This window comes from Hemicordylus capensis, chromosome 2, assembly GCF_027244095.1.
Source record: "Hemicordylus capensis ecotype Gifberg chromosome 2, rHemCap1.1.pri, whole genome shotgun sequence".
Taxonomy (NCBI): domain Eukaryota; kingdom Metazoa; phylum Chordata; class Lepidosauria; order Squamata; family Cordylidae; genus Hemicordylus; species Hemicordylus capensis.
Window position 1 is genome coordinate 107,827,642 of NC_069658.1, and position 27,257 is coordinate 107,854,898.

The window sequence follows — 27,257 nt, forward strand, 5'->3', positions numbered from 1 at the left end:
TTTTAAAGCAAGAAGACAAGATTATCTTTGGGTTCCTTCTACCTTTGACAATAACCACTTATTTTACTATTATGCTAATTAAGAATTAGCCCCCGTTTTTAGTAATTAGCCTCTCAACAAGACAATCAATACAAAGAAGCACCAGTCTCTGTAAATCAGGGAAACTGAAGTAAATCAGACTGTGCATGCACACAAATTATTTCTACCCTTAATATTTCACAATTACATTTAACATAGGGGTTCTCAACCTTTTAAATTAAGTATACTTCATCTATCACAAACCTTCAGCTCAGGTACCCCAGAGAGAGATTTAAAACATACATTCCAATGCCTAGAGAACCAATTTCTTAGCTTTATTTAATAAAAGAAAATATGCTGAAATGCAGAGGCAACCACATCTGTCAGCTATCCAAAAGCAGAAAACATCTCCAGGATTCCGAATCATTCATTTTTAAAACATGTAGTATTGAAAATGAACTTCCATCAGAAGACATCAACTATTTTCTTCTTCCTTTGTCACAGTAGCTATAAAGACATCTTCAAGAATATCCTTATCCAAGTTCCTACCTGTGGATAGGACATGAAAACATACATTCTTAATGCATTATGACATACTGTCTCCAGTAACCCTTTCCAATCATTTTCCACCCTACTAAAATGCAAGGAACAGGCTGACCTGAGGCCTTATCCAGTCCTCCATTTTTTTTAGCATACTTTCCAGTAGGCTTATGAAATCACTCAGCATTCTCTGTGTGTGTCCGTCCATGTGTGCACCCCCACATCAACTTCAGAATGCCTGAACGAATGTGAACCAAACTGGGTACAGTTGTAGGGACACATAGGGACACCTCAGTGGTGTAGCTTGTGATGATGTCATCCACCCCGATCCAAAATTGCGGATGCGTAAACCTTTGAGGCACAAGTGGGCTAACTTGTGAACTGCTTAACCAATTTGAACCAAATTTGCTACAGCTGTAGGGACACAAAGTAAATTGTGCCGTTGAGTCGGTGTTGACTCCTGGTGACCACAGAACCCTGTGGTTTCTCTTTAGTAGAATACAAGAGGGGTTTACCATTGCCATCTCCCACACAGTATGAAATGATGCCTTTCAGCATCTTCCTATATCACTGCTGCCATAGGTGTTTCCCATAGTCTAGGAAACTAACCAGTGGGGCTTGCTAGTCATTTCCCCGCTGCACCATTAAGTGGCTCTGTAGGGACACACAGGGATGCCCTAATGGCGTGTGATGATGTCATCTACTCCAATTAAAAATGGTGGCCACATTAACATCTGAGATGCAAGCAGGCTAATTTGTGGACTGCCTAACCCATATGAACCAAATTGGGTACAGCTGCAGTGAGTGACACACAGGGACACCTCAGTGGCATTGTTTGTGATGTCATCCATACAGATTCAAGATGGCGGACGCATGAACATTTGAGGTGCAAGAGAGCTAACTTGTGGACCCCTATTTTAACCAAATTTAGTCCAGTTGTAGAGACAGTCAAAGGAAAGTAGGCTGATTAGTTCTTACTAGAACAACTGGTATTCTAGTGGGGCAGTGGCTTTGGTGAAGACCACAAAGCAGAGGGCAGCACTCTCCCCACCCCATCTCCTTTCCCCCCAGCCCTTCATTCAAGTTGTTGGTGTAATGTAAAAAGCAGAGGCGCAGTCAAAATTTTACTCTTCTCTGGTTGAACTGCAGCAATACCTGAGTTGCACCCAGACTCAAATGGCTCAAAAGTGGCTCTATCACACTCTTGAAAGTTTGTCAGCCCTTTGTCTGGGAAGCTGCTTGGAAGCACTGGTAAACTGCCCAGAGACATAAGTTTTGGGTGGTATAAAAATATGAAGAGAAGAAAAAAAAAACCCACTTCAGCTACAGTCTCTGAGGATCTCTGCAGAGGCTTCAACAGAACTGGCTTTCTTCAGGCAAGGAGATGAGAGTGTTTACCCACCCCACTCCAAGCCTGGTTGAGCTGCCTTCACTTTGGCAATGGCAAGTTTGACAACCTGCTTCCTGGGATTTAATCACAAGGAGGAGGCCTGCCTAAGGGATCAGTGAAGCTACTCGGCAATTAACATTCACAAAATGCTGCTAGTTAGATACCTCCTCAAATCTTAATTCCAGATTATCAGTGATCTCAGTAGAAACCCAAGTCTAAATGCAGGGCTGCTCCAATCACTTATAGAGTGTGATTTAAGCAAAAGGAGCACATGGCTGAGAAGCGTACCCTCCCCATCTGCTATTTACTGACCTGTAGCCCCTCTCCACAAACACTAATTAATGCATACAGAAAGTATATAATAATTTATGTACACATTATTTGATTGAAACAAATAATTCTTCAATTATCTATACAAATTTACATATAAATCCAGACTCCAGAACTACTGCAAAGAAAAGGGCAACCACAGTGGTAAGGGAGATGCTAACCCCTGCTAACTGAGCAAAGAGGCATCTTTTTAAAGTGGCGATTCTCTTTATTTAGCAGAGGGAGAGCAACTGGCCCTATCCAACCCCAGCACAGCATCTCTCCAGTGGCTGTTGCTGGTGTCAATCTTACATTTCTTTTTAGATTGTGAGCCCTTTGAAGACAGAGGACCATCTTATTTATGTATTTTTTTTTAATGTAAAACCGCTTTGAGAACTTTGGTTGAAGGGTGGTATATAAATATCCATAGTAGTAGTCGGAGTATCTTCCCTTCAAGAAAGGAGCTTCGAGGCTCTTCAGATGAGGGGAAAAAGCAACTTAAGGCATATGAGAGAGGGTTGTGTCAAGTATGATGTGAAGAACTGAATAGCAAGGAGCTTTTCTTCTGCTCCCATAATACCTGAACCAAGGGTCATCCAATGAAACTGACTGGCAGGAGATTCAGGACAGTCAAAAAACTTCTTCACATAATTAACTTATGGAATTTTTGACCATAAGATAGGTCAATGGCCACTAGCATAGATCACTATAAAAAAGGATTAGATAAATCACTGGATGACAAATCTATCAGTCATATAGGTTATATGCTTCCTTCAAGTCAGAGGCAGTATGCCTCTGAATACCAGCTCCTGGGGAACAACAGGGGAGAGGGGTACTTGCCTAGAAGTAGGTTTTTCGAGAGGCATTTCATAGCCACTGTGGGAAACAGCATGCTTTTGTCCTGATCTAGCAGAGTTGCTCTTATGTAAACAGCACCATTAGAAACACTACGAGAAACTGGATACATCTCATAATGTGTTCTCAAACTTTTTAACAGATCTTTTACAGATCTGTTTCAAAAACAGTTTTATGGGTTATCTCTGTGTTCTCTGTGGAATTAGAGTTTGGCTTTGTTCAGTCATTTTATACAATTAGCATAAAAAATGCTCATGTTCCCCTTACCTATTAAAACCATTCTATTCATTCGTTCATCATCCTTCCACCTTACAGTGGTTTCCTCTAGGTCATACAGTTCATGAACACCTTGGACTATCACCTGATGAGGTTTGCCTTTGATAGATATAAGCCCCTGAGTAGGAAAAAAAGAAGTTAGCAACTAGAAAATGAAGGCATTTATAAATGTAATATTGGATAGATATGATTATGCAATATAACCACAGTTAAACAAATAAGAGAAAATATTCCGGTGTCTTGCTTCTTTAATTACTTTGTATGAATGCAATTAGAAGTGTAAGGAAAAGCTAAAGTAGTAGCAAAACTATAGGAAAACATTTATGATGCCAGTAAATATTCTGATATTTCTGTCTCTTAATGAACAGCTATATTCTAACTAATTTTAACAATCTTGACATTCCTGGAGTATTATTGTCCTTACATTATGAGTGAAGTCTCTGGAAGGGAGGAGAAATAAATGAGCAAATATAAATCCTCCATGTTTTCACTGACTGGCTAACAGGGCTAGGCCACAATTATGGAGTTAACAAGGTAGCCATGGAGAGGGAATTGCTGCAACGTGGACCCTACCCACTACCAGGGCATATCTAGGGAAAATAGCGCCTAGGGCAAGCACTGAAATTGCACCCCTGTCCAGACATCTGACACCCATCTTTCAGATAACTTCACCATAATATCAGCTCAAAAATACAAGTCAAGCTCGTTAATCTTTTAATTAACAAATTATGGCACTACTACATGAACATTATAATTGCACTTTCCTTGCCCCTGAGGCTGAAGGTGGCCTAAAGCCCTCAGACTAGTAGCCATTGATAGAGCTGTCTACTGTAAGGCTGCAATTCTATGCTCCTTGACTTGGAAGCAAGTTCCCTGAACCCAGTGGCACTTACTTCTGAGTAGACAAGCACAGGATTGGGTTGCTCGTGAAGTTGTGATTTTTCTCTTTGTGTGTGTCAGCTTAGTAGAATGCTGAATCCTACATGTTTGGATGCAGCATTTAAGAAGTGCCCATCGCAGCTTTAGGGGCAAACTAGGTCTAGGCAAAATGAAGCAGCTTCTGAGTTATTTAAATTTAGGGTGGTGAGGTGACTAAACAGGTTCTTAGTTCTCTCCCTCTGAAATAAATGCTTCTTAAAATTGCTTAACTTTGTCTGGAAGAAGAAATCCAGAAGAAATCCAGATGCTATAATCTTACAATCCTTCTAAACATATTACCTGAATGTAAGCCCATCTGTAGAGAATTGGATTTATTACAAGTAAATTATTTACAACTGGTGTGTAGGAGTTCATCAATGCTGAACTTAAACATAAACTGTAATATATGTATAAACTTCACAAGGGTTGCTCTCCCCCTCCCTGTTCTTGTTTCATTCCAGCAGCCTCTTAATTAATGGCAGTATTTTGAAGAGGGTGGGTGGAGGGAAACCACATATCCCCTAAACAGGACATTTCCTGAAAGGTTGAAATATTCTAATAATGCACAGTGCTTTTAATGTGCTCAGAGTAGCTCTTAAGCTTGCTAAATCCATGTTATTTCCCGTTTCAAACTACAAAATCAGACAAATAATTAAACTTTGTGAAGGATCAACTCTCTCCCATTTTAAGCCCTGCTCTCTCTTGCGCTCTCGCTCTCGCACACGCTCTCTCTCTCTCTCTCTCACACACACACAGCACTTTATACTTCCCAATCAACGCTTTAAACTCAATTCCATTCATTATCTTCCTGCAGCCATGGTTGAGAAAACAAACAACACACCGAGAACTAAGCGAGATAAGAGCTTCAAGTCTTTACAGTTTCATTGTAAGAGCTGCTGTGTCTTCTTAAGACAAGTAGCGGCTGGGTGAAAGAGAGGAGGGGAAGGGGAGTCAACTATACCCTTAAAAGGGCGTGGGGAGCAGAGGTAATCGGCTGCACACATGCAGGGTTATAGCTAGGAGGAGGGTGAAAGCAAATAAAAGGATTTAGGAACAAGTTTCAATTAGTGCCTTCAGGAGAGAAGGAATGAAAAAAGAATGGTCAAATGCTTAAAGTTGGTGGGAAAATTATTAGGATATTTAAATCAGTGTGCGCGAGAGAGGAAGGCTCCTTCGAGAAGGGACGAGTGCGTGCCTCAACCACCAGCCGTTTCCTCAACACCCTTTGCTTTACATTTGATTGGAAGCCCCTAGCTGGGGAAGGCAGCGCTGGAAGCACAATCCAGCCATGCTGCCTGAGGGGAAGGAAGGCTCCTTCCAGTCAGAACGAGAAGTCCTGCTGAGCGGTGGCCACGTCAGCCTTTGGCTCCAACGGTTTCCTTGAAGATCTTTCAAGCTAGTCTGGGCGGGTCGGAGTCTAGGCTGCTGCGCTTCTGCCACCTCTCCTCCCACACTCCCAAAGTTACTGTCAAAGAACTATACAACCACCTCCCCCCCCCCCACAGTAAATTTTAAAGTTGTTTGTTTTTTTAAAAAACACCACTACTCAACACACACCTGAGCTCCAGCCGCCAGCCTCTGGCACCCCACCACCCCGCGAGGGAAGACACCCCCCCTCCCAAGAACACCCGAAGCAGTCACTTCACCTCAACCCCCCCTCCATAAATTTAATTGAAAGAAGAGGGTTTTTTTAAAAAAATTACACACACCTTGCGGGATATGCTCATGCTTTATTGCAGAGACAATGAAGTTGTGCAGCCCGACTCCCGAGCAGAGAGAGAGAACAAAGCCAGCCGACTCAGCAGACATTCTCTCGCGTGAGCTGAGCTTGCGCTGTGCAAGCGTGAGGGGGTGGGGGGAGTGCTAGCTCTGTCCCGGCTAAGCCAATAATATGCAGCAGCAGGGTGAGGCAGCGCAGCAGAGCAATGGGAGGCACCCGAGCCAAAACGCGGTGGCGCCCAGGGGTGCCAAAAACTAAAATTTGGGGGTGGGGGGAGCTGGGGGCGGGGCGACCAGTGGCATTGTGCGCCCCCACCTCAAGTGGTGCCCAGGGCACGTGCCCTGCCTGCCCCCCCCCCGTCGTTACGCCTCTGCCCCCTACACTTGAACATCAAAAGCCCCAGACCATGTTAAAGAAGTCCACACAGCTGCTCCTTCCTATACCATAGATGCCAGAGTTTTGGAAGAAGCTGTGACAAAACCACCTTTTCTTTGCTGCCACCAAAATAGCTACAGGAAGCCCTCCAATATCACGGGATTATATTCCGGGAAAGTTCCTCAAACAGTGATTCCACAATATTGGAGTGCTTAAACAACAGCAAAAAAGGGGTTAGGTTCCACACTCAGGCAGTGCGATTATACACCTCTTTAAGCCTCCCCACGTGTCAGCTGAGCAGCAGGGAAAGTTGCCTTTAAACCTACCCATTAGCTGATGGGCAGGGAGATTTAAAGTTTAAATTGCCACTCTCTCCGCTTCCCAGCTGACACGCAGGGAAGCTTAAAGAGGTGGTGTGAGTGGCTGGGATACAGGAGGCCCTCAATATTTGCGGGTTCATTTCCTGCAGTCCCACTTGTTCATGGGCCACCTCTCCATATACTCATTTAGTTATCATCAGTGTTACATCTAACAGGGATTCCCAGATGTTGTTCACTAGAACTCCCAGAACCCCCAGCTCAGTGGCTTTTGCTTAGGGATTATTGGAGTTGTAGTGATCAACATCTGGGAATCCCTGTTAGAGGGAATCAGATTACCAGATTTGGCAAATCTGTTGCCCGATTTGGCTTTTTAAAATTTTGGGTTACGGCCCATTTGACCCACGAGTATACCCCTTAGGTTTTGGCAACAGGGTTAAAAGGGCTTCTGATGTTACCTGAATGGTGTGAGAAGGAGCTGTGCTTCAATTACTTTCATACAACAGTAACAGCCTCAGAAGGGGCCCCAAGGGTCCTTTTAGACACTACTGTTTCATCTGACACCCTCAAACAAACACCAGTAAATTTAGGATTGTGTCTGCCATGCATACAGCCATAGCAGAACTCAAGAAAAACATTTCTGAAAACAAGCTGGGTAAAACTGAGTACTGAACCTTCAGTCTTATGACTTCCATGGGGTTACCTCTCTTGTCTTTCACATTCTTTTCCCACAGCAGGTTCTACAGTCAGGAAGAAAGGTTAAAGGATCATGTTTCTACATAATGAAATGTTTTGCTGAACAAGACTGTCATAGGAACATAGGAAGCTGCCATATACCGAGTCAGACCATAGATCCATCTAGCTCAGTATTGTCTACACAGACTGACGGCGGCTTCTCCAAGGTTGCAAGCAGGAATCTCTCTCAGCCCTATCTTGGAGATGCCAGGAAGGGAACTTGGAACTTAGATGCTCTTCCCAGAGCAGCTCCATCCCCTAAGGAGAAATATCTTACAGTGCTTGCACTTCTAGTCTCCCTTTCGTATGCAACCAGGTCAAACTCTGCTTAGCTAAGGGGACAAGTCATACTTGCTACCACAAGACCAGCTCTCCTCTATATAGGGTCAAAGACTGTCTTTTAAGTCCTGTCCACTCATTACTTCTCAGAACCACAGGCATGAATATTTGCTTTTCCTTCCCCTTACTACCGTACATAAAGGAAATAAAGTGAACAAGCTGGGCCGGGCGCAAAGCATCTGTGCCTCTGGTTTCCCCCATTGCCAATTTCTCCTCCCTGCCCACCGGCTGTCATTTTCTCCCTCCTGCCCACCCACCCCCCAAATTTTGTTTCCTCACCCGCTGCCACTTTCCTCACCCCTGCCGGCAGCTTGCTTGCTAACTCTCGCGAGAGCTTCCACACATGTGATTAGCAACGGGTGTGTGTGTGTGTGTATGTGTATATATACATACATCTATATAGCCTTCGTTGCAAAGTAGATAGCACTTACTTGAACAAATATATTTAGGTCTTCTTCTGTTGTACTTCCTGGTACTTCAAATGTAGATGTAACAATATTCTGAAAATAGATATGTTAAAACTGCTGTATTCAGCTCTTTAACAAATTTATCCTACTTAAAAAACATTCTACATCGCTTACCCACTGGCCATTATCACTGCATAAGAATATAGAATCTATATAGAATATGAATATAATCCATAAAATGCATAGGGGAGAAAAACAAAGCATTGCAAAATGGAGAAGTAACTAGCTCGGCTTTAACTGTGAAGTGGCATATATGCCATGATCATATTTATTTGCTTGCTTTTGTAATGTCCTGGATACTCTGTATAGAACTAACATTGCACCACCAATTATGGTAAGCATAACTGTGGGAATGTAAGATGTACCATCATTGAAGCAAGGACATCAATGCAACAAGTCCATCTTACTGTGCTTTTGTGTCTGCTGGAATCCTGCACTAATATTTTTCTATCACATTTAATTATAGTGCTATAAGTGCCTTAAAAAAATCTCTCAGGCCCCTCCATTCATAGTGAAATCCCAATCTGGATCAGGACCCCATATGTGCCATTTACCGAGTGGAACAACCAAACACAGGCTCTAATAATGGGCTTAATGTAATGTGAAATTGCCTTAACTGAAAGGATTTAATAGGGTACAGTGAGATCTATGAGAATAACTGAAGTAAAAAGATGATGAAGAGAATGTGAGATTTAAAGGCATTATAATGAGCAAGTAGTAACAAGTATTTAAGAAGCTGGTAATGCTTAATATGCAACTGTTGCGCCAATATAAAACAAGTAGTTACCTTATCTAGGTGTGGCTGAGAAGTCTCTTCAAGCTGCAGTTTCTGCTGCAAACTTAGAACAATACATTTAGCATTTTAGGTTAAGCAAAAGCACTTAAGAAGTACTCTATCATTTTGTGAGTTTAATAGAAGGGAAGAATAGCTGAGAATTTTCATCATCCATTCTGCTGGTTTGTACTGTTACTTGTTGCAGAGTTGATATCTAATATGTGATTGCTGACTGGTAGCTAATTTCCATTGTGCACCAAAGCATTGTTCCAATAAGACAGACATTTATTTTAGGGCCATGAAGGCAGGGGGCTGTGACTTGGTGACAGCTCACTCTTTGTTCTTCCCCCCTCTGGCATGCCAGGCTCCTAATCCCAAGACTCTCCTCAGCTTCAAGCCAACAAGTCTTCCAGGAGGAGAGGCAGAGGTGTGTCAGGCAGCAATACCCCCTCCCTCCTCATGGTTGGCTGTGTAGGTGCTCAGGTTCAGTCCATTCCTCTCTGTCTGACAAACTCAGCAGCCAAACAAACACTGTTGCTGTGAGTCAGCAAACATTTCTCTGGCTGCTGAGCCTGTCTGTCAGGCCGAGGGAGGCCATCATGTCATGATTTTTGGCTGCTGCACACTAGACATAGGGAGGAGAGGAAGGTGTGGGGAGGCATCTTTGCTTGTCCCAGACCCCACTCCTACCTTGCGACCTACATCCCTGACTGTGACTAGTTCTAGAAAGTATGTTCTTTGCTTGACACTAGTACTTAAGAGCATCTTGTTTTAGCCATGCTGCACACTGGTGTGGTGAGATGTGTCAGTGACTATAAACTAAGGGAAGGCAACTGCTGCATTTTTATATTTTGAAAAAACTTCTGAAAATATAAGGAAGCAAGAAAATTAAGTTTATTGTTCATGAAAGCATAAATGAAGAGGGAATCATAAGCTACCGAGCAATATATCTGATTCATAGAGAGAGCAGAGTGCCTTCTAGTGCAAGGCAGATACATGGAGGAAATGTGAAGATTCAAAAACAAAATAAGTTCACCTTCACAGGTAAAAAAGGCTGTGTTAGGTTGAACAAGATGCCCAAGAAAAAATACAACTCCATGTTCAGTTTATGCCAAAAGTCAAAAAACATGTGATGCAAAAGCTCTATGGCTGGATTTCTAAACACTGTTTTATTTTAAATCAGCCATGGAGGAAGGAAGTATCCTGAACTTGTCTGGAACAGCATCCCTACAAGAGGAGCATCAACGCTTTCATCCTGTGCCATTTTCCTCATCTAAATTTCACTTCACCCAGACTGCTCTTAGCTGCCTGGCCAACAAAACACAGCTACCTCTATAGTTTACCCAATATGAAGAAGGAAAATGGGTGGCAGGTTTTGAAGGATGCTTAAGAACTTTCTTGATGCATATAAAAATATTGCTTGCTATGTGCAATGCAGCTGTGCAAATGTCACAGGCATTTGTTGGCTGGTGCCTGTGACATCATTTATTAGGATTTTCCTCCACCACAAACCCATGTAACTGTCATGTAATCTTTTGAAGTGCCTGAAGACCTGAGCCAATTATGGATAGTGGCTGCAATTAGGCAGGTAACCGAGATAATGGTGCAAACTGATTGCCAGAACAACATAGTGCAGCTCTTATGTAGGAGTTGTGCTAATTTTTAAGCTGAACAATGTACAATGAAACCTTACCTTTTTCCAGACATACTGTCAAAAGCATGCAGGTCTAAGACATCAGAGAGATCAACTCTAAGAAAAAAGCAGAATGTTCATTTTTTATTTCTTATTAAATAATTTCATGTCTGCAAGAAGTCTCACATTATGATAATGAAAAAGTAAAGGTAAAGTGTGCCATCGAGTCGGTGTCGACCATAGAGCCCTGTGGTTGTCTTTGGTAGAATACAGAAGGGGTTCACCATTGCCTCCTTCCGTGCAGTATGAGAAGATGCCTTTCAGTATCTTCCTATATCACTGCTGCCCGATATAGGTGTTTCCCATAGTCTGGGAAACATACCAGCGAGAATTCAAACTGGCAACCTCTGGCTTGGTAGTCAAGCCATTTCCCCACTGTGCCATTAGGTGGCTTCTGACACTTGAAAGGCATAGATTAATTCAATAGTCCTTATGAAGAAAACTAGAAGTTACTACTTGTTTGCACTCAGGGTGTAGCTAGGGGAGAGAGGGCCTGTGTTCACCCCTTCCTCTGGCAGCCCCTTGGAGTGAGGGGAAATAAGATGTACATATCAAGCAGTATAGAAATATGATTTATAAATAAATAAAATAAGATAGGGAAGTGTAGAGCTGGGGGGCCCTCAGGAGCTCAGGTTATTTGAACCCATCAGCTCTATTATAGCTACACCTGTTTGCATTTCTAAAACCAAGCTACTGCAATGTTTCTGCTTAGATTATGAAGAAAATGGGCTAGTATGAATGCAACACTACACTGTGTGTGTGCTCCTTCCTCTGCCCTCATGCATTTCCTCTTTTGTAGTCTGCCACTGTATCCAACCCAGAAGACGATGGCCTACACTTTGCCTTCAAACCGGAACTGAAAGTCACAATCAAAGATCTTACTTGCATGTTCAGAGTTTTTCGTGCACTACCAAAATAAGATTTTCTTCCAGAACATAATGCTGTCAGTTCTTCTGACTAGACACTTTCCTATACAGCGTGTGCTTGCAGGGGTGCTCTTAGGACCAGGCCACGGGGATCTGGTGCTGTCCTTGGCCACCTGGGCGGGGCGCCTCCAAATAGTGCTGGTGGCAACGGCCATCTGTGCAAGCCGCCGCAGTAGTGGACAGGGGTTGGGCAGGGTCCTCAAGTGTGGATGGGGCTGTGCTGCTGTGGCCGTGCTGTGTGTTCTGCTCTGCAGGAGGGGGGCTTGGGAGCACCATCTGGGCTCAACCTCTCGGCCCAGTGGTTCTTGAGAACTGCGAGGAGCTTCCTCCCAGTTCTCGCAAGAAATGGCAGGCCGGAATTTCTGAGAACTGCGAAGAAGCTCATCACAGTTCTCAAGGGCCTTTGGGCCGAGAAGTCAAGTCCAGCTGCTGCTCCTCTGCCCGCTGATGCCACCAGGTCCACAGGGGTGTCGGGAGGCCTGATTGGCTCACCCCCACACCCCAGCCGCACACATGGCGTGACTTGAAATTTTGAAGGGGCAGCGGTGGGGTGGGGAGGTGGCAGGCAGGAGGCCCCCCCTGAACCTTTCAGCACTGCGGTTTGCAGCAAGTATAACTTTAAAAAACCCTTTTAATTTTAACTTGGGGTGCGAGGCCTGTGGCTCTGAAGCCCTTCAGGTCCAGCCACCAAAATTACCTAGGAGTGCCCCTGTGTGCTTGCTTGAACCATATCAATGTTTTGCTTATTAGTTGACCTAGGCATTCTAGATCTCCACCTTCATTTTCCTGCTTTTGCCTTATGTAAGACTAAACTGTAGCAACTCCTCTCCTGTAACAAAGAGAAAGACAGCTGAGGGCAACAGGAGATCCCCATTTTCCTGCCAGACAAAATTCCCTTCTTAATACTATGAATTAACTACTATACTTGCTTAATTCTTGGGAAGCGGAGGGCACGTCTTGCATCAATCAGTTCAACTACATTACAGATCTATTAAACATACGAGTACCTTTAAGAAGCAAGTTTTCCAAGGCATGTTCTTCAGAAAATTGACCAACATGCATTCTACTGTTTTGATTGATTTTAAGATGAAACGTTAAAATTAATGGCTAACTGAAGCATGTATTTAATTTTAGTATGCCAGTTAAGTTGACTTTATTTGGATGCTTGTATTGTTTTCAGTATAATCACTGTTTTCTCTTCAGGCAGATTGCTCACAATATGTGGCAAAGGTTCAGATACAGAGTATGGATCTTAATGCTGGGGAATAAGAAAGTTTTAATAAGTTTATCACAGATAAGTGGCAAACAATATAATTTAAAAAGATGATACCGCAAACACAGGAGAAAGGAATCCTGTGGCGCTATCTCTTTCATGTTTGCTGGTAAGTTTGTAAAAGCTGTGTTTCCATGATGAAACATTTTAATGCACATTGAACAGAATAAGTAAATCTTTTATTTCATTTATGACCAGCTGTGTTTGATTTGTCTCCTCTCTGCAGTGCCCCAGAAACCTGTATTCAAGAGATGCAAAGGCAGCATGAACACTGAATGTTTAAGAACTGAAAAAAACTTGTTGCTACATACAAGCAGCAAGGGGTTTTTGAATCCCTGCAAGTAGAAATGGGACCCCATTTCCCACTCCCCAGTCTTACACCTGTTACTTGTTTTCAACTCTTGGAGTTGTATCATCCCAGAACTACTCTCTGCAGTCACACACAGTCATTTTCCTTGCTCCAAAGGGCAGTTCAGAGGTATCCGGGCCACCTCTTGCCTTTAAAAAGCCATGTTGAAAACCACTTGTTAAGCACATCACATTGTTTTAACTGCTGCTTAACCTATTAACAAACTTGGTTATCAGCTGCAAATAGCTTTTGGCAAATATTCAGCTTTGTGAACACATGGATGGTATGGTATGGTCAGATCTTGAGCTGCTTAGCACTTTTTATCAATTTTTATAGCAATTTATCAATTGCTATAGCTAGTCCTTCTGATAAGTGTGAGTACCAACAATCTTAATAATCCTTTTCATAGGGTGTCATGCTGGCAGAATAGTTCTGATCAAAAGAAAATGCAATAAATACATGGACAACCCAAGATATATCCTGAACAGTACATAAGACAGACAAGTTATAAGTGCTTCATGTTCTGAGCCCTCTTTAATAGAATTTTGAAAGTTGGGATGTTAAGTTGTTGAAGCTACATTAACACATCCCCCTCTTCTTGTCAGAACAAAAAGGAAGAATCACAGAAACAGCAATCCATATCAGCTAATGTGACAGCCACTACAGAGAAGAATTTTCATAGCACAACTGTTTAGCAGCAGGGCATAAAGCTTCCAGCATGGAGCAGATTGCAAGCAGAATTTCTAATGAGATATATCCATGGATTTGATAACAGGATTAAAATTTTTGGAAATGCAGATTATGTTGCTGGAGATCTTTTAAACAAGAATTGAAATTGCTGGCTTGCTTCTTAAAACTAGGAACATTAAAACAGAAGTTTGCTTCACTACATTTCTGTTTTGCTAGCAGGTAAAATATGAACTTGAACATACCTGCCTGCTACTCTACCACAGAAAAGCTATAATGTGTATGATCTTGCTTGACGCTATGATGTGATATAGCCACTATGATGAATATAAGAAAAAGAACTACACTACTATAGGTGCCTCTGTTATAGGGCTGATTTGGATGATGCTATCCGATTGGCCTTGCTCCCACATGATTACAACACAAGCACTGACTCCCCTCCCTGTGTACTAATTGTGTGGATGCACAGTTCATCTGAATTGCCCCTCTAAATACTACTTTAAAGTAATGTTTGAAGTACATGTAGAGGGGTGGAGTTTGGACAAATCACACCTCTGTAATTAAAAAAAAGCACAGTGGTAGGGGGTGGGGGAGGTGCGCTCTCATGATGTGATTACACTTTAAATCACATGGGAGCAAGACAAGTCAGAAGGTACCATCTGAACTAGCTCTTTGTTGGAAAATTCTCCTGGAACAATTAAGAGAGATGATACAACAAATGTTTTTTGTTAATGCACACAGTTGATTCACTGGGGCATCCAAGCAGGACCAAGACATTATGGGACTCATCAGGGGTAGCCCAAAATACTGTGGCGCCTGTGTCAAATTCTGTCTTGCCCCACAATCATGATAGGGGCCAGCTCCCTTTCAAAGCAAGCTTTGAAAGTGGTGAGCAAGAGAAGGTTGCCAGCAGTTCCTTTCTCTCTCCGTCTTGCAAGCTTTGCAAGGAGTGCAAGAAGAGGTGCTCCTTACAAAGCTTGTTAGGGTCAGATTGGTCCCAAAGAGCTGCTCCAATGGCAGCAGTGGGGAGCATATTGCCGCTCTGCTGGAGCTCCAATAACCTGCCTCCTGAGGCAACTCATAAAAGGGCCATCCCTGGGATCCATAATGTCCCCACTTGTATCTCTATACTGGCCACACATTCCAGTGTGGCACATGTAGGATATTCCATGGTTTTCTTAGGATAAGCAAAAATCAGGTTGCTCACCTGTAACTGATGATCTGGTATAGATCCTTTGATATCCATTAGAATGGGTTCTGCGCCTGCGTGGAAGCCTCTCAGTGTCGAGTTTTCACAGCTCCTTTTCGGCACCTGCGCCCCGCCCCACATGACCACGTGGCTATTTAAGGCGGGAGGAAGTGCAGGCAGCTCAGTTCCTTGGAGACCGCTGAAGCAGTCAGAGACGGTAAGTTCTACTGGACAGGCCTATGGTGCACTGCAGAGTGGAGGTTCAGGAGGGTCTAATGGATATCAACGGATCTCTACCAGATCAGTTACAGCTGAGCAACCTGTTTATCTGGTACGGGATCCGTTGAATCCATTAGAATGGGTGTTTAGTTAGCTCCAAGAGGAGGAGTGAGTGAGTCATTGTAACACCCTTTTAAGGACACCTCTCCCAACGTTCTCCTCCACAGCGGACCGTAGGTCAATATCATAGTGTTTTACAAAAGGTTCTTCAGATGACCAAGTAGCAGCCTTTCAAATATCCGGGAAGGACACCCCAGACAGAAAAGCTGCAGAAGCACCATATGCTCTTGTGGAATGTGCCTTGATAGACTTTGGTGCTGGCACTCCCTGTATTGAGTAGGTAAGACGAATGGTTTCCACTAGCCAATATGATAGACACTGTCTGGACAGCGCTTGTCCCATAGTAGAACCCTTGTATGATATCAGTAACTTTTTCTACTTTCGGAACGGCTTTGTTCTAGAGAGATAATAGAGTAGTGCCCTGCAGACGTCTAAGAGTGGAGAGCCTTTTCCAAAGGTGTGGACGGGGAATTGAAGAAGGTGGGCAGAACTATGTCCTGACTGGCGTGGAAATCTGAAACCACCTTGGGTACAAAGGTGATGTCCGGACGTAGGAGAACTTTGTCTGGGTAGAACCGAGTGTAAGGCAGGGCAGTTAGTTCACTCACCCTGAGAGCAGTGGTGATTGCCACCAAAAAGGCCGCTTTCAAGGAGACATGCCTAAGCGTTACGGCATTCATTGGCTCGAACGGTGGCTCTGTTAGAGCGGAGAGGACCAGAGAGTGCAACTGAGCTGCCTGCGCTTCCTCCCGCCTTAAATAGCCACGTAGTCACGTGGAGTGGGGTGCAGGCACCGAAAAGGAGCTGTGAAAACTCGACACTGAGAGGCTTCCGCGCAGGCGCAGAACCCATTCTAAACACCCATTCTAATGGATTCAACGGATCCTGTACCAGATCTTCAAGTTAATTTCTCCATTCTCAAACTGGTGATCAAGCCTTGCACATTTTACCTGGGTATTCACAGTAGTACCAATGAGCACTTCACTGAAGGCCCTTCCAAATCAACGTTAGAGTTGACAATATGCCATTAAACAGTAACAAGGTACTTATTATCATCATCATCATCAACATTTATATCCCGCTCTTCCTCCAAGGAGCCCAGAGCAGTGTACTACATACTTAAATTTCTCCTCACAACAACCCTGTAAAGTAGGTTAGGCTGAGAGAGAAATGACAGGCCCAGAGTCACCCAGCAAGTATCATGGCTGAATGGGGATTTGTACTCGGATCTCCCCGCTCCTAGTCCAGCACTCTAACCACTATACCACACTTTCAAAAAGTCAGCAAATGTCCAATCATCTGATTATACTGAACCAATTTCTTTTTATTTTTTATTTTAATGTGAACCTTCATTTACCTCCTCCACAGTCCTCTTCTATGAAGGGTTTCAGTCCAAAAGTAGCACATTATAATGCCTTTCATAGACAACAATGTTAACTGACACTTGGCAACTGAAGGACAAAGCAAAGGCTTTTCCCCCTTGTTTGAATGCATCAACTCTCCTCTGATGCAACTTTTGAGCAAAGTTGTGAGCAGGATTTGGTTCCAAAATCCATAGAATTCTATAGACAGCTGGGATGCTAGTTAAGGATCTTCTAAAATAAACTGCAAAATATACCCTGGCTTTTCATTTCATATAAGCGTTAATTGAAATAAATTTGAAGCTTATTCTCAAATTGAAGTGAAACCCAACAGTGAAATTTATAAAGTTTGGGATACATTCTGTGTTTAATAAAAAGCCTGTTGTGTTTTTTGTATTAAGTTACATCAGAAATTTTGATGGAAGCACTGCTAGTCTGCAAATGGGTCCAAGAGTGGTGGTCTGACACAGGTAGGCTACACAGAGTAATCAGGTTGCACTGGCTATGCAAAGAACTTTAGCAAAAGTAGAATACAGTAGAGCAGGGTTTCCTAACCTTGGGCCCCCAGATGCTGTTGGACTACAACTCCCAGAATCCTCAGCTGCAATGGCTTTTGCTTGGGGATTATGGGAGTTGTAGTCCAACATCTGGGGGCCCAAGGTTAAGAAACCCTGCAGTAGAGTAAACATTGTTTTCTCCATAATCTCAATCTTCTGAGCATCAGGAGCAGTCCATTAAAAAAAGTAGGGAAAAAGTCACAGCAAAAATTAGATTTACCTGATATGTCTGTGGGCCATACATTTCTTGGCCAAATATGCATTTAAAAACAAAATGCAGCAGTCACAATAGAAAGAGCGGCAATAACAAATTCTACATCACACTGTCATTACCTGGATCGTTGAGTTTCCAAAATTTTGACAAGTCCATTGATTGACCTAACAAAACAGAGGGGGAATAAAATCAGAAAGCTACATAATTGTTTTCAATCATACATAGAAGGGAACCAACCTACTATCTTAAATGCCTCAACTTAGGCATATAGTGCCAAGACAGAGAATTATGCTGGTCAAAGACCGAAATAAAGACTATGCTATACAATGGAAAATCTAAATGAGCCCCATCCCCCATCTTTCCTGTAAGATCCAGAGTAGCCTGGGCCTCTCCAGAACTGGAAGATGTGCAAACTCCTCAAAAGCCATAACACAAAGAACTCCATGCATAGTCTATATTTATCTGGGGGATCAGATAAAGCAGACAAGGGAGATTAGGCCAAAAGGAGATTACTACTATGCATATTTATATACTGCTTTTCAACAAAAGTTCCCAAAGCAGTTTACATAGAGAAAAATAAAGATGAATCCCTGTGCCCAAAGGGCTCACAATCTAAAAAGATAAACACCAGCAACAGCTACTTTAGTGATGCTGTGCTGGGGTTGGATAGGGCCAGTTGCTCCTCCCCTGCTCAATAAGAAAAACACCACTTTTAAAAGGTGCCTCTTTGCTCACTTAGCAGGGAATAGGGCAGAAAATAAAGCTGAGGCACAAAAATGACTGGAGCCTTTGAAGGAATATCAGCAAGGCAGCTGGGGCTGCAAAGGGCAGCCTGCCCAGAGGCCATTTTTCCTTCTGTGGAGAGAGTTTACAGCAGAGAATTTCCTCTCTGTATAGCTCGCCTCGATTGCCTCTTGCAGACATGTGGATCCCACTAAGTAAGGGAACGGGAGAGGGAATTGGATGCTTCTTTTGGGGCTTTTATTCCTTCAGGGCCCCCTAGCGTGTAGTCAGTCTCCCAGTCTCCCTCTCTGTGGTGACCATAAATAATGGCTGGCTAGCGAGCTAAGCCTAAATTTGTGGATCCCTGGTCATGGTGCATTATGGGCCAATTGTTGACTGCTTAAATTGTGCTCAAAGCTGCTGCTACATTATATTATCATGACTAACCCTCTTCATGACACAACTGCATCTTGTTTAATTTTAAGTGTTTCAGAGTAACTCAAGTGCTGATCATTTATCCACCTTGAAATAGGTTATATCTGCTTAAATATTGGCACCAATACATGAAAAAAATAAATCTAAGAATTAAGAAAGGATTATGCAGCTATCATGCAGATATGCAAAGAGAGCTGGTCTTGTGGTAGCAAGCATGACTTGTCCCCTTAGCTTGATGGACCTATAGTCTGACTCTGTGTATGGCAGCTTCCTATATAATGAAGCTTGCTTGTCACATGCAGAACTTCAATCTTGCAGCAAGTAAACACAGTCAAGCACCTTCCAACACTCTCTCTTTTAAGTCCTAACACATTGTGTCATAGTAATCATACAATCTGCAATTCCAGGCGCCACCAGCTGTAGGAAGGGAAGAGTAAATATTCAAACAAAAATCCACCAGCCACTATAATTTATTTATGCTTACCTGACAGCTGTTCTCAGTTTCATCAGTGCTTCTTGTGAAACCAAATCGGTCTTATTGACTATTATAAGATCTGCTAGTGCAATCTGTCTAAACAAAAATGAATAGATAAATGGGAAATGCAACTGTGTACTCTTGATTGTCTGTTACTAGAGGTTTGATCTCTTTGCCACCCTTTCAAATAGAATTTCAATTTTTGTGTCAGCTAGACTTCTGTTCCCTTCCCCCTTCCGGCATGGCAAAACAAAACAAGTGAGCACGTTAAAATAATTAATATTGATATAAATGTTTCACAAACTGGGGATCTTAAAGAACTAGCATTTCACAAGCCTATGGGCAGGCTTCAAGGAAATTTATTTATCTATCAATATTTCTATAATGCTTGATATATATATATATATATATATATATAGAGAGAGAGAGAGAGAGAGAGAGAGAGAGAGAGAGAGAGTTTGTGTACAAAATTTTTAAAAATTCAAATTATAAAATCCATTACTATAAAGAAAGCTAAACCATGGCCCCAGAGAAAAGCTTTATGTTTAATTAAAATGTTTTAGGCAGCATAAACCTATTCACTGATTCTGACAACACAGCAGGACAGAAATCCAAAGAGCTACTTTAAGCAGGCTCAAGAATTGATATTTTTGAGCTTTATCTTGAAATACCCAATCTCATCCCTATGCCCTATCATAATTGGCTTTCAAATTCTACTCTGTTCCAAAAGAGGTGTTCCATGTTATCTGGGATGAAGGAAGCTGCTGTTCAAGAGACAGAAGCCCAAAGCCCCCTTGGGTACACAACTTGTACAATCCTTCTTTGGATCTCAACCCAAGAACAGCACAATGTCAGAGTAGAGAGTTTAAAGTTCATCACTGACATGTGGGTCTAAGGATCCGCTTAACTATCACTGCATCTGTGTGGAGGCCACCACAAAGCACTTCCAGTGTCCACACACACATCAGTCAAAACACTTAAAAGCCACTTATCTGGCAAGCATAAAACATTTCCATGCCAGCATATACATCCCAGTGAAACACCAGAACAATATGCTTTTGCACCAGTGTCTAGAGTAAAGGGCTCTAAATTACTGCACCTGCCATAGCACGTATGGGAGGAGAACTGATCTTGTGGTAGCAAGCATGGTCCCCTTTGATATGCAGGGTCCACCCTGGTTGCATATGAATGGGAGACTACACATGAGCACTGTAAGATATTTCCCTTATGGGATGGAGATGCTCTGGGAAGAGCATCTGAGGTTCTAAGTTCCTTCCCTGGCATCTCCAAGATAGGGCTGAGAGAAATTCCTGCCTGCAACCTTGGAGAAGCCACTGCCAGTCTATGTAGACAATACTGAGCTAGATGGAGCAATGGTCTGACTTGGTATATGGCAGCTTCCTATGCAGCACTGTAACAGGAAAGCACTTTAAAAGCAGCCTTCATGCAGTGGCAATAAACTTCTAAACCAGGCCTAATAACCTGAACCTGTGCATGTTCACTTGGAAGTAGGCCTCATCATATTCAATGAGTTTTGCTCCCAGGTAATGGTGGATAGGACTGCAGCCTTAAATATCAATGTCACCAATGGTCCAATGAGTACTTGCAGATTCATTGTCAACTGTGAGAAAGGGCAAGAAAATTGGAAAGATGGAAATATTGACAAAACAACTGTGAACAATTCCAACAACAAGAGTAAAAAAATAGGGCCTAATCCTGTCAACCTTCTGCCTGTTAGTCTACCAAAAAACCACAGGTCTCTGTGGGCACCAGGAGTCAAAATCAACTTGAAGGCACACATTACCTTTAATCCTGCCAAAGTTGCACCATTTTAATCGACACTGATTTCGATGCAAAAGTTAAATGCTTAATTTACTCTCACTGGCAGGGAGGGAGGAAAAGGACTTGATTATGTCCTTTAAATAATATTATATTGTTTCAAATATTGCAGCCTACCAGATGCAGGCTCCAGCCAGGGAGCCCCAGCTCCTCATCTGGTAGACAGTAAGACAAGTAGCTTACTTAGCCGAGGCCTAGACATCAGCAGCCAACCTCACTCATAGCTATGTTCAACCATAGGGAATGGCTGGCTGCAAGAATCTTTCTCAAGAGGAAGGAGATATGTGCTCTTACTTGCTACAAAGTGGAGTAGGACATCAGGAACAGAGACAAAAGTAATTTCTGGTATTAATGCAATAAGGCTGCCATAGAGAAAGCACTTCAACAGAAGCAATCCACAAAAGGGTATTCTCAGGACAGAATAAGTATGTCAAGTTTACAGACTGAGCCTTTTTAAGAAAGGTCTTAATGTCTTCAGTACTGCGCTTACCAATAAACAAGTTGTTCAGTGTTTACAGATAGAGAAAACAATAGCTACTGATACCTAGCTACTTCATTGATAAGTCCATCAGGTTTTTCTTCCTTCAGGTGCTGAGAGAGAACACAATTACATTTGGAATGTTATGGAAAATGTTAAATTACTAAGGCAACTACTGAAAATACATTATGCAGAAAATACACAGATCATCACTTAGTTGTTTCAAATGTTCAAATTTCATACCCCACACAAAAAAACCAAATCGATTAAAAATGAAAACTTAGGTTGCACTATATTTGTACACAATAAGATTACTTAAATCTAATCTGCTACAATTCACTATAAACCACCTTAAAACACAGCATGCTGGCTGAAATGATTTGAAGCTTATGTTGTCCACTTCCATAATGATTAATCCATGGGTTTTGTGTTCACAAGCCACCTCATGGTACAGTGGGGAAGTAACTTGCCTAGGGAGCAAGAGGCTGCTGGTTCAAATCCCCACTGGTATGTTTCCCACACTATGGGAAACACCTATATCGGGCAGCAGCAATATAGGAAGATGCTGAAAGGCATCTTCTCATTCTACGAGGGAGATGGCAATGGTAAACCCCTCCTGTATTCTACCAAAGAAAACTACATGGCTCTGTGGTCGCCAGGAGTCGACACTGATTTGACAGCAGAACTTTACTTTGTGTTCACAGAAATTTGAAATACATCCAAGGATTTTATGGTTTAGTAATGAAAAATAATTCATCCACAGAATTGCAAGTGGTCCATAAGTATGAAAGTTGGAGTTATGTATATGCATCAAGCCTTATATAGCAGAGAGTCTATACCACTGGCAGCATTCTAGCTGTAGTAATGACAATGACTGCAAGCTGTTTGCTACCACCTAATAAAGCAAGTCAAACCCAACAACAGCTTACCAACAAAAACAGTTTTTAAAACATTGAAATAAGTCTAATGTATTTCAATGTAATTTCTGTTTCAGAACTAATCAAAGAGGTACAGAGGACCTACAGTTTGTGCCTGGCCCCAATTTATTTCTTCACTGACTCTTCAAATAAGAAATGGGTTATTTATCAACTGCATTATTTAAATTCTGGATTTGGGTATACCTAATGTTTTAACACAATACAGGTTTTTCAGCAAACCTTTCAACTAATGGTGGTTGCAAATTCTTTTAACATGACCATGGTTCAAAAAAGAAAAATCCCATTGCATAGTGTATTTATTTTCCTGACTTCTTCAGTCAAAACTATTTTCTGATTAAAATGGTTTGAAGAGCTTGTGCAATAACAGGACAAGAGATCTCTCTTTTGACCTTTTCTCTGTAACTCCACATTCATTGATTCTTTTGCATGAAATGCTGTCAGGCTTTGTAGATTTGCAAACAGCAGCATCCGTGGCCTCAGTTTAGGTCTTCAGAGCTGTGACCTGTCATTGCAAGTTGTCCAATCGTTTTGCCTTTTGATTAAAACATGAATATTTCAGATTGCTCGGTGACAATCCCATTAGAGTGATAGCCCATGATATCAATTACCACTTCAGTTTCAATTTGGATTGCTAGCCACAGGGTACAATATCTCAGCTTTCCATGGACTAGGTTAGATCCATGAAGCGTGACACCTCTAAATTGCTGCCTATTATCCCAGTGTCATTGCTTGTGTTGCCTCCAGAATTCTTTAAATCATGAGCCAAGGCGGAGGTCAAGCTTTGAAACTTGAGGAATTGGACAAGTTCTCAAATTCTCCATACAAAGCAAAAGTTATTTATCTGGCATATGACTGAGAAAATGTAAACGCTTCTATTGTAGTGACAGTATGTCAAGCTTTGTGCATGTTTACTGATTTAATAATGCAAGTGGTTGAATTGAATCCCAAAGATATTGAACATTAGACTCATTTCAGTTTTTCAAAAGCTGTTTTTGTTGGTAATTTATTTGGCAACTATAAATGATATTACACCCCAGTCTCAACAATGAAGACATACTACTGTATTTGTAACACCTTTCTGCAGCGTTCCTCTTCATATAATGGTTTGGGAAAAACAAGTTGGGGAATACAACTAAGAACACCTTCAAAGTTAACTGCTTGTGGTGAACCAAAGAGAAGACATGGGGCAAAATGACTTGAATCTAAAATTTTACTCCAGTAAGTTACAAATATATGAACTAACTGTCTTATTACAGCAAGGTTAAATTATGCAAATGGAGTTCTTATGGAACAATCCATGAAGTATGCCATGAAGCAAAGGGGGAGAAGGGATACCAAAGTTGTGCCAGAGGAGGGACTTAATACTGCTTAAGAGCAGAACAGTGACAAGGGATGAGGTTAAAAGGATATACACTTTATAGTAAGCCCTATGGAGAACACCATTCGTTGGCATTAAATTATGTTTCACCCCAATTTTCTATCGCCAAAGCAGCAGCTTGCCTACCAAAGGACAGGTTGCTACAGTTTTACACAAAAGCAGGTCATTTCCAAGCAACTGCTCCTGAAATGATCTATCAGGACTGCTACAGTTTGGTACAGTGATGACCAAAGCAGTGAAATATAGTAAGCAGCAGTTGTGGCTTTGCTTCTTAATCTTCAGCCACCTGCTCCCATTTCCCTGGACTAACTGATGGATTTTAAATGCGATGCAAATACTACAGGTGTACAATTACTGAAGAAGCTGATATTTCCCATCTTTTGCTTAGGGATTTCTCCACTAATTGTTTGTGTGTGTGTGTGTACACACACTCCTCAACAACTCTCTCAACATTCTGAAATACTCTACTGTAGAGGTAGGCAAGCTTGACTCTCCAGCTGTTGAACTCCCATCATCTTCAGTCACAGTTTATTGTGGCTGGGGATGATGGGAGTTGTAGTTCAACACCACCTGGAGAGCCAAGGTTGCCTACCCCACATGACTAGTGTGACCTAGAAACAGAATCTCAGATGAGGATGTGCAGATATGAGCTGCTGCAGTTTTTAATAGCTAGCATCACTGAGAGCAGGGAGCAGGTTTCACTCTTACCCCAAAGATGCAACCCATTATTATTACTCTCTCATATAAATGGAGTACCATATTTCTTTCCATAGAAGTGAAGAGTACCATACTTGAAAACAACACTGTGATAAAGGCAACAGACAGGAGATTAAAAGTTATTGTGTTTCTAATTGCCTTATAAGTAGGTTTCTAGAATATCAAAGGAGGAACAAAAACTGCACTTCTTTGCTGCTTAATAATTTACCTGTAGTCCATACTTTGCATCAACAACAGATATAATACCTGCAAAAAATATTTGCATTTGAGTCTAGATTGAAAAGGTACCAACACAAAAAAACTCAGCCGCAAATGTCTTGCACATTACATTTTTCATGTATGTAGCAAGATCACTATAGAAACTAGCAAGTTAACCCACATTCAACAATACAATCTGAAATCAGTACCACACATTATGGGCAATATTTTATTTAATATTTTTATCCTGCTCTTCTGCTCAGTGAGTACACAGAGAAGGTTATAAAAATCGAAGAAACAAAAGTGCACTAAAACATACTATATAAAACTATGGATTAAAACAAAAGCAAAACATTAAACACAGTTTCACTTTCCATCTGAAAGGCAGCCCAAAAGGGAGCCAGACCCATCTTCACAGGGAGAGCATTCCAATGCCCCAGCATCACCACTTAAGAGGCCCTGTTAGGATCAGTGATTTCAACCAACCTGAACCCAACCACTAGACAGAGAAGGAGCAGCTGCCTCTTATTTCAATTTTATTGAACACATTATGAATATCTGGATAAATATCTGAACAGATGCTTTTTCTTACCATCAAGATAAATGTCACTTCCTAATTCAGCATCAACCCAAAACACAGAGGCCACAGCACCTACAAAATACAACAACATGTAGGATCACACATTAGGCGAAGCAGGTTTTAAAGTAACTTATATATGTAAAAATTTATATTCAATTTTCCATATTATTCCAAGTCACAACTAACTCATCCTATTAATTTCAATGGGACTTCAGTCAAGTAATTTAGTCAGGATGTCAGATAAAGAAATGTAAAAAATTTGCAAGAAAATACATTGTAAAGGCTAAATTTTGGTCTAAATTGCCATGAGGAGAGATATTCCAAAGTACTTGTAGCATGCATTTTACCAGTATTGTCTGTACTGAACACATCTGGCAAGTGGCACCGTGTTGCTGCACTTAAGACAGCTGTAATTTAGTAGTAATATAGTAATTAACTATCATAATTACGGTGTGTAACACTGTAACACACGGGCTTCTCTTTCTGGAAAAGAGTGAACACATTTATTACTGAAGAGTAATGAAAACAGCCAAGTTCCTGCAGTAGGTTATATTCTGAAAGATACAAAATCAAAATTTGTTTTGACATGGGCTGATTTAACATGCACATTTGCCACAACGGGGGGGGGGGGGGGGATGAGAGCAAACTGACAGAAACGAAAGTATTTTATTTTTCAAAGGCTCACAAATCTAGTTGATGTCGGGCCTGTCTTGTAGAATGAAGCGCATGGGCAAAAACAATGATAGCTGAAGCCATTCCAATGTCTGAAGCTGTCTACCTGAACTGACATGATGTGGTCTCCCAAGCATCACAGGGTGTCAGAACTGAAATACCTGTCAGCTGTTTACAGTGATTGCTCATGCAAGATATAGCAAAGGCCACAAAATCTAATGGTTTCCAGGTATCTATTGATTTCCCCCCGCCAAATGCCTTAATAGATTTTCAACTTAACCGAAATAGGATTTGTGTATAACAGGAGCGGAATCAATGTCCTTTCTTTTAAAGAAAATTACTTTACCCTGACAATTATTTAGCTTTGAACTGGAGACTTGGTTTCTTTAACAGGGAACATCTGAATTGGCAAAAAGAATCCCCTTCACCTCTTAGCCAACAACTGCTTAATTTAAAAACCCAGAAAATATTTCACAGCTCTTATTCATTGTATTTTTTTTTTTAACAATGCAAAACAACTTTTAGGTAGGTATGCTTATGACTACAAATGAAGTTGCTCAGGTTAGAAGTGAAGAGTGCAATTTAGTGGCAGTGCAGGCTCAAGACTTCTGTGCCCTGTGGCAGAACACCAAATGCCACCCTCCTCACACACACTCTTAAAAAAAGCAGGGGGCAGGAGGGCACCCTGCAGCCTCACTGGCACCCCAATAATCTTTTGCCCAAGGCAATTGCCTCACCTTGCCTCATGGAAGGGCCTCTCCCTTTAATGATGAACGGCAAAAATACTAATATGCTTATAAGAAGGTCACAACGTAATTTAAACCAGGCCTTTTTTTTCATACACACTCCCAATGATATGGAAGCCACTTCCCTGTAACGTGATCCCACAGCACAGGAGACTGTGCATGAATAATCTTAAATCACATGGGCAGGGCTGATTATGCCTGTCCCCTCATTAGTCATTGACATGATAGAGGATGTCAACTGAGTGGGAAAGACCCTCATGAGTAACTCCTTCCACATAATGTACGTACACACACAGACACAGACACAGACTGGGGGAGTCTTGAAAAGGAAGTCAGATGTTGAAGGGCACTTTTTCCCCTTAAAAAAACAAAAACCAGAAGCATGGGATATCCAACTCTTGATGAATAAAGCACATTAGTTTCTTCCTTTGGCAGAAGAAATAATTGCTCTCTCCA

At 41.9% G+C, this 27,257-nt stretch overlaps 1 protein-coding gene across 6 annotated transcripts in view; it reads right to left on the minus strand.

Moving 5' to 3' along the window:
- Nucleotides 1-332: 332 nt before the first annotated feature.
- Nucleotides 333-27,257, minus strand: part of LOC128343603 (zinc-regulated GTPase metalloprotein activator 1A-like) — a 46,150-nt gene continuing 19,225 nt past the window's right edge. For 5 of the 6 annotated variants that reach the window (XM_053292970.1, XM_053292972.1, XM_053292973.1 and 2 more), the window contains 11 exons: nt 25,396-25,455; nt 24,814-24,851; nt 21,639-21,685; nt 19,265-19,351; nt 17,742-17,786; nt 10,728-10,784; nt 9,047-9,098; nt 8,224-8,292; nt 7,393-7,458; nt 3,380-3,506; nt 333-567 (listed from right to left, as the gene is read on the minus strand). In XM_053292970.1, coding sequence (XP_053148945.1) covers nt 494-567; nt 3,380-3,506; nt 7,393-7,458; nt 8,224-8,292; nt 9,047-9,098; nt 10,728-10,784; nt 17,742-17,786; nt 19,265-19,351; nt 21,639-21,685; nt 24,814-24,851; nt 25,396-25,455 — 722 coding nt within the window. In that variant the 3' untranslated portion in view covers nt 333-493. The remainder of the gene's footprint in view (nt 568-3,379; nt 3,507-7,392; nt 7,459-8,223; nt 8,293-9,046; nt 9,099-10,727; nt 10,785-17,741; nt 17,787-19,264; nt 19,352-21,638; nt 21,686-24,813; nt 24,852-25,395; nt 25,456-27,257) is intronic. The other variant, XR_008315604.1, reaches the window with a different exon arrangement.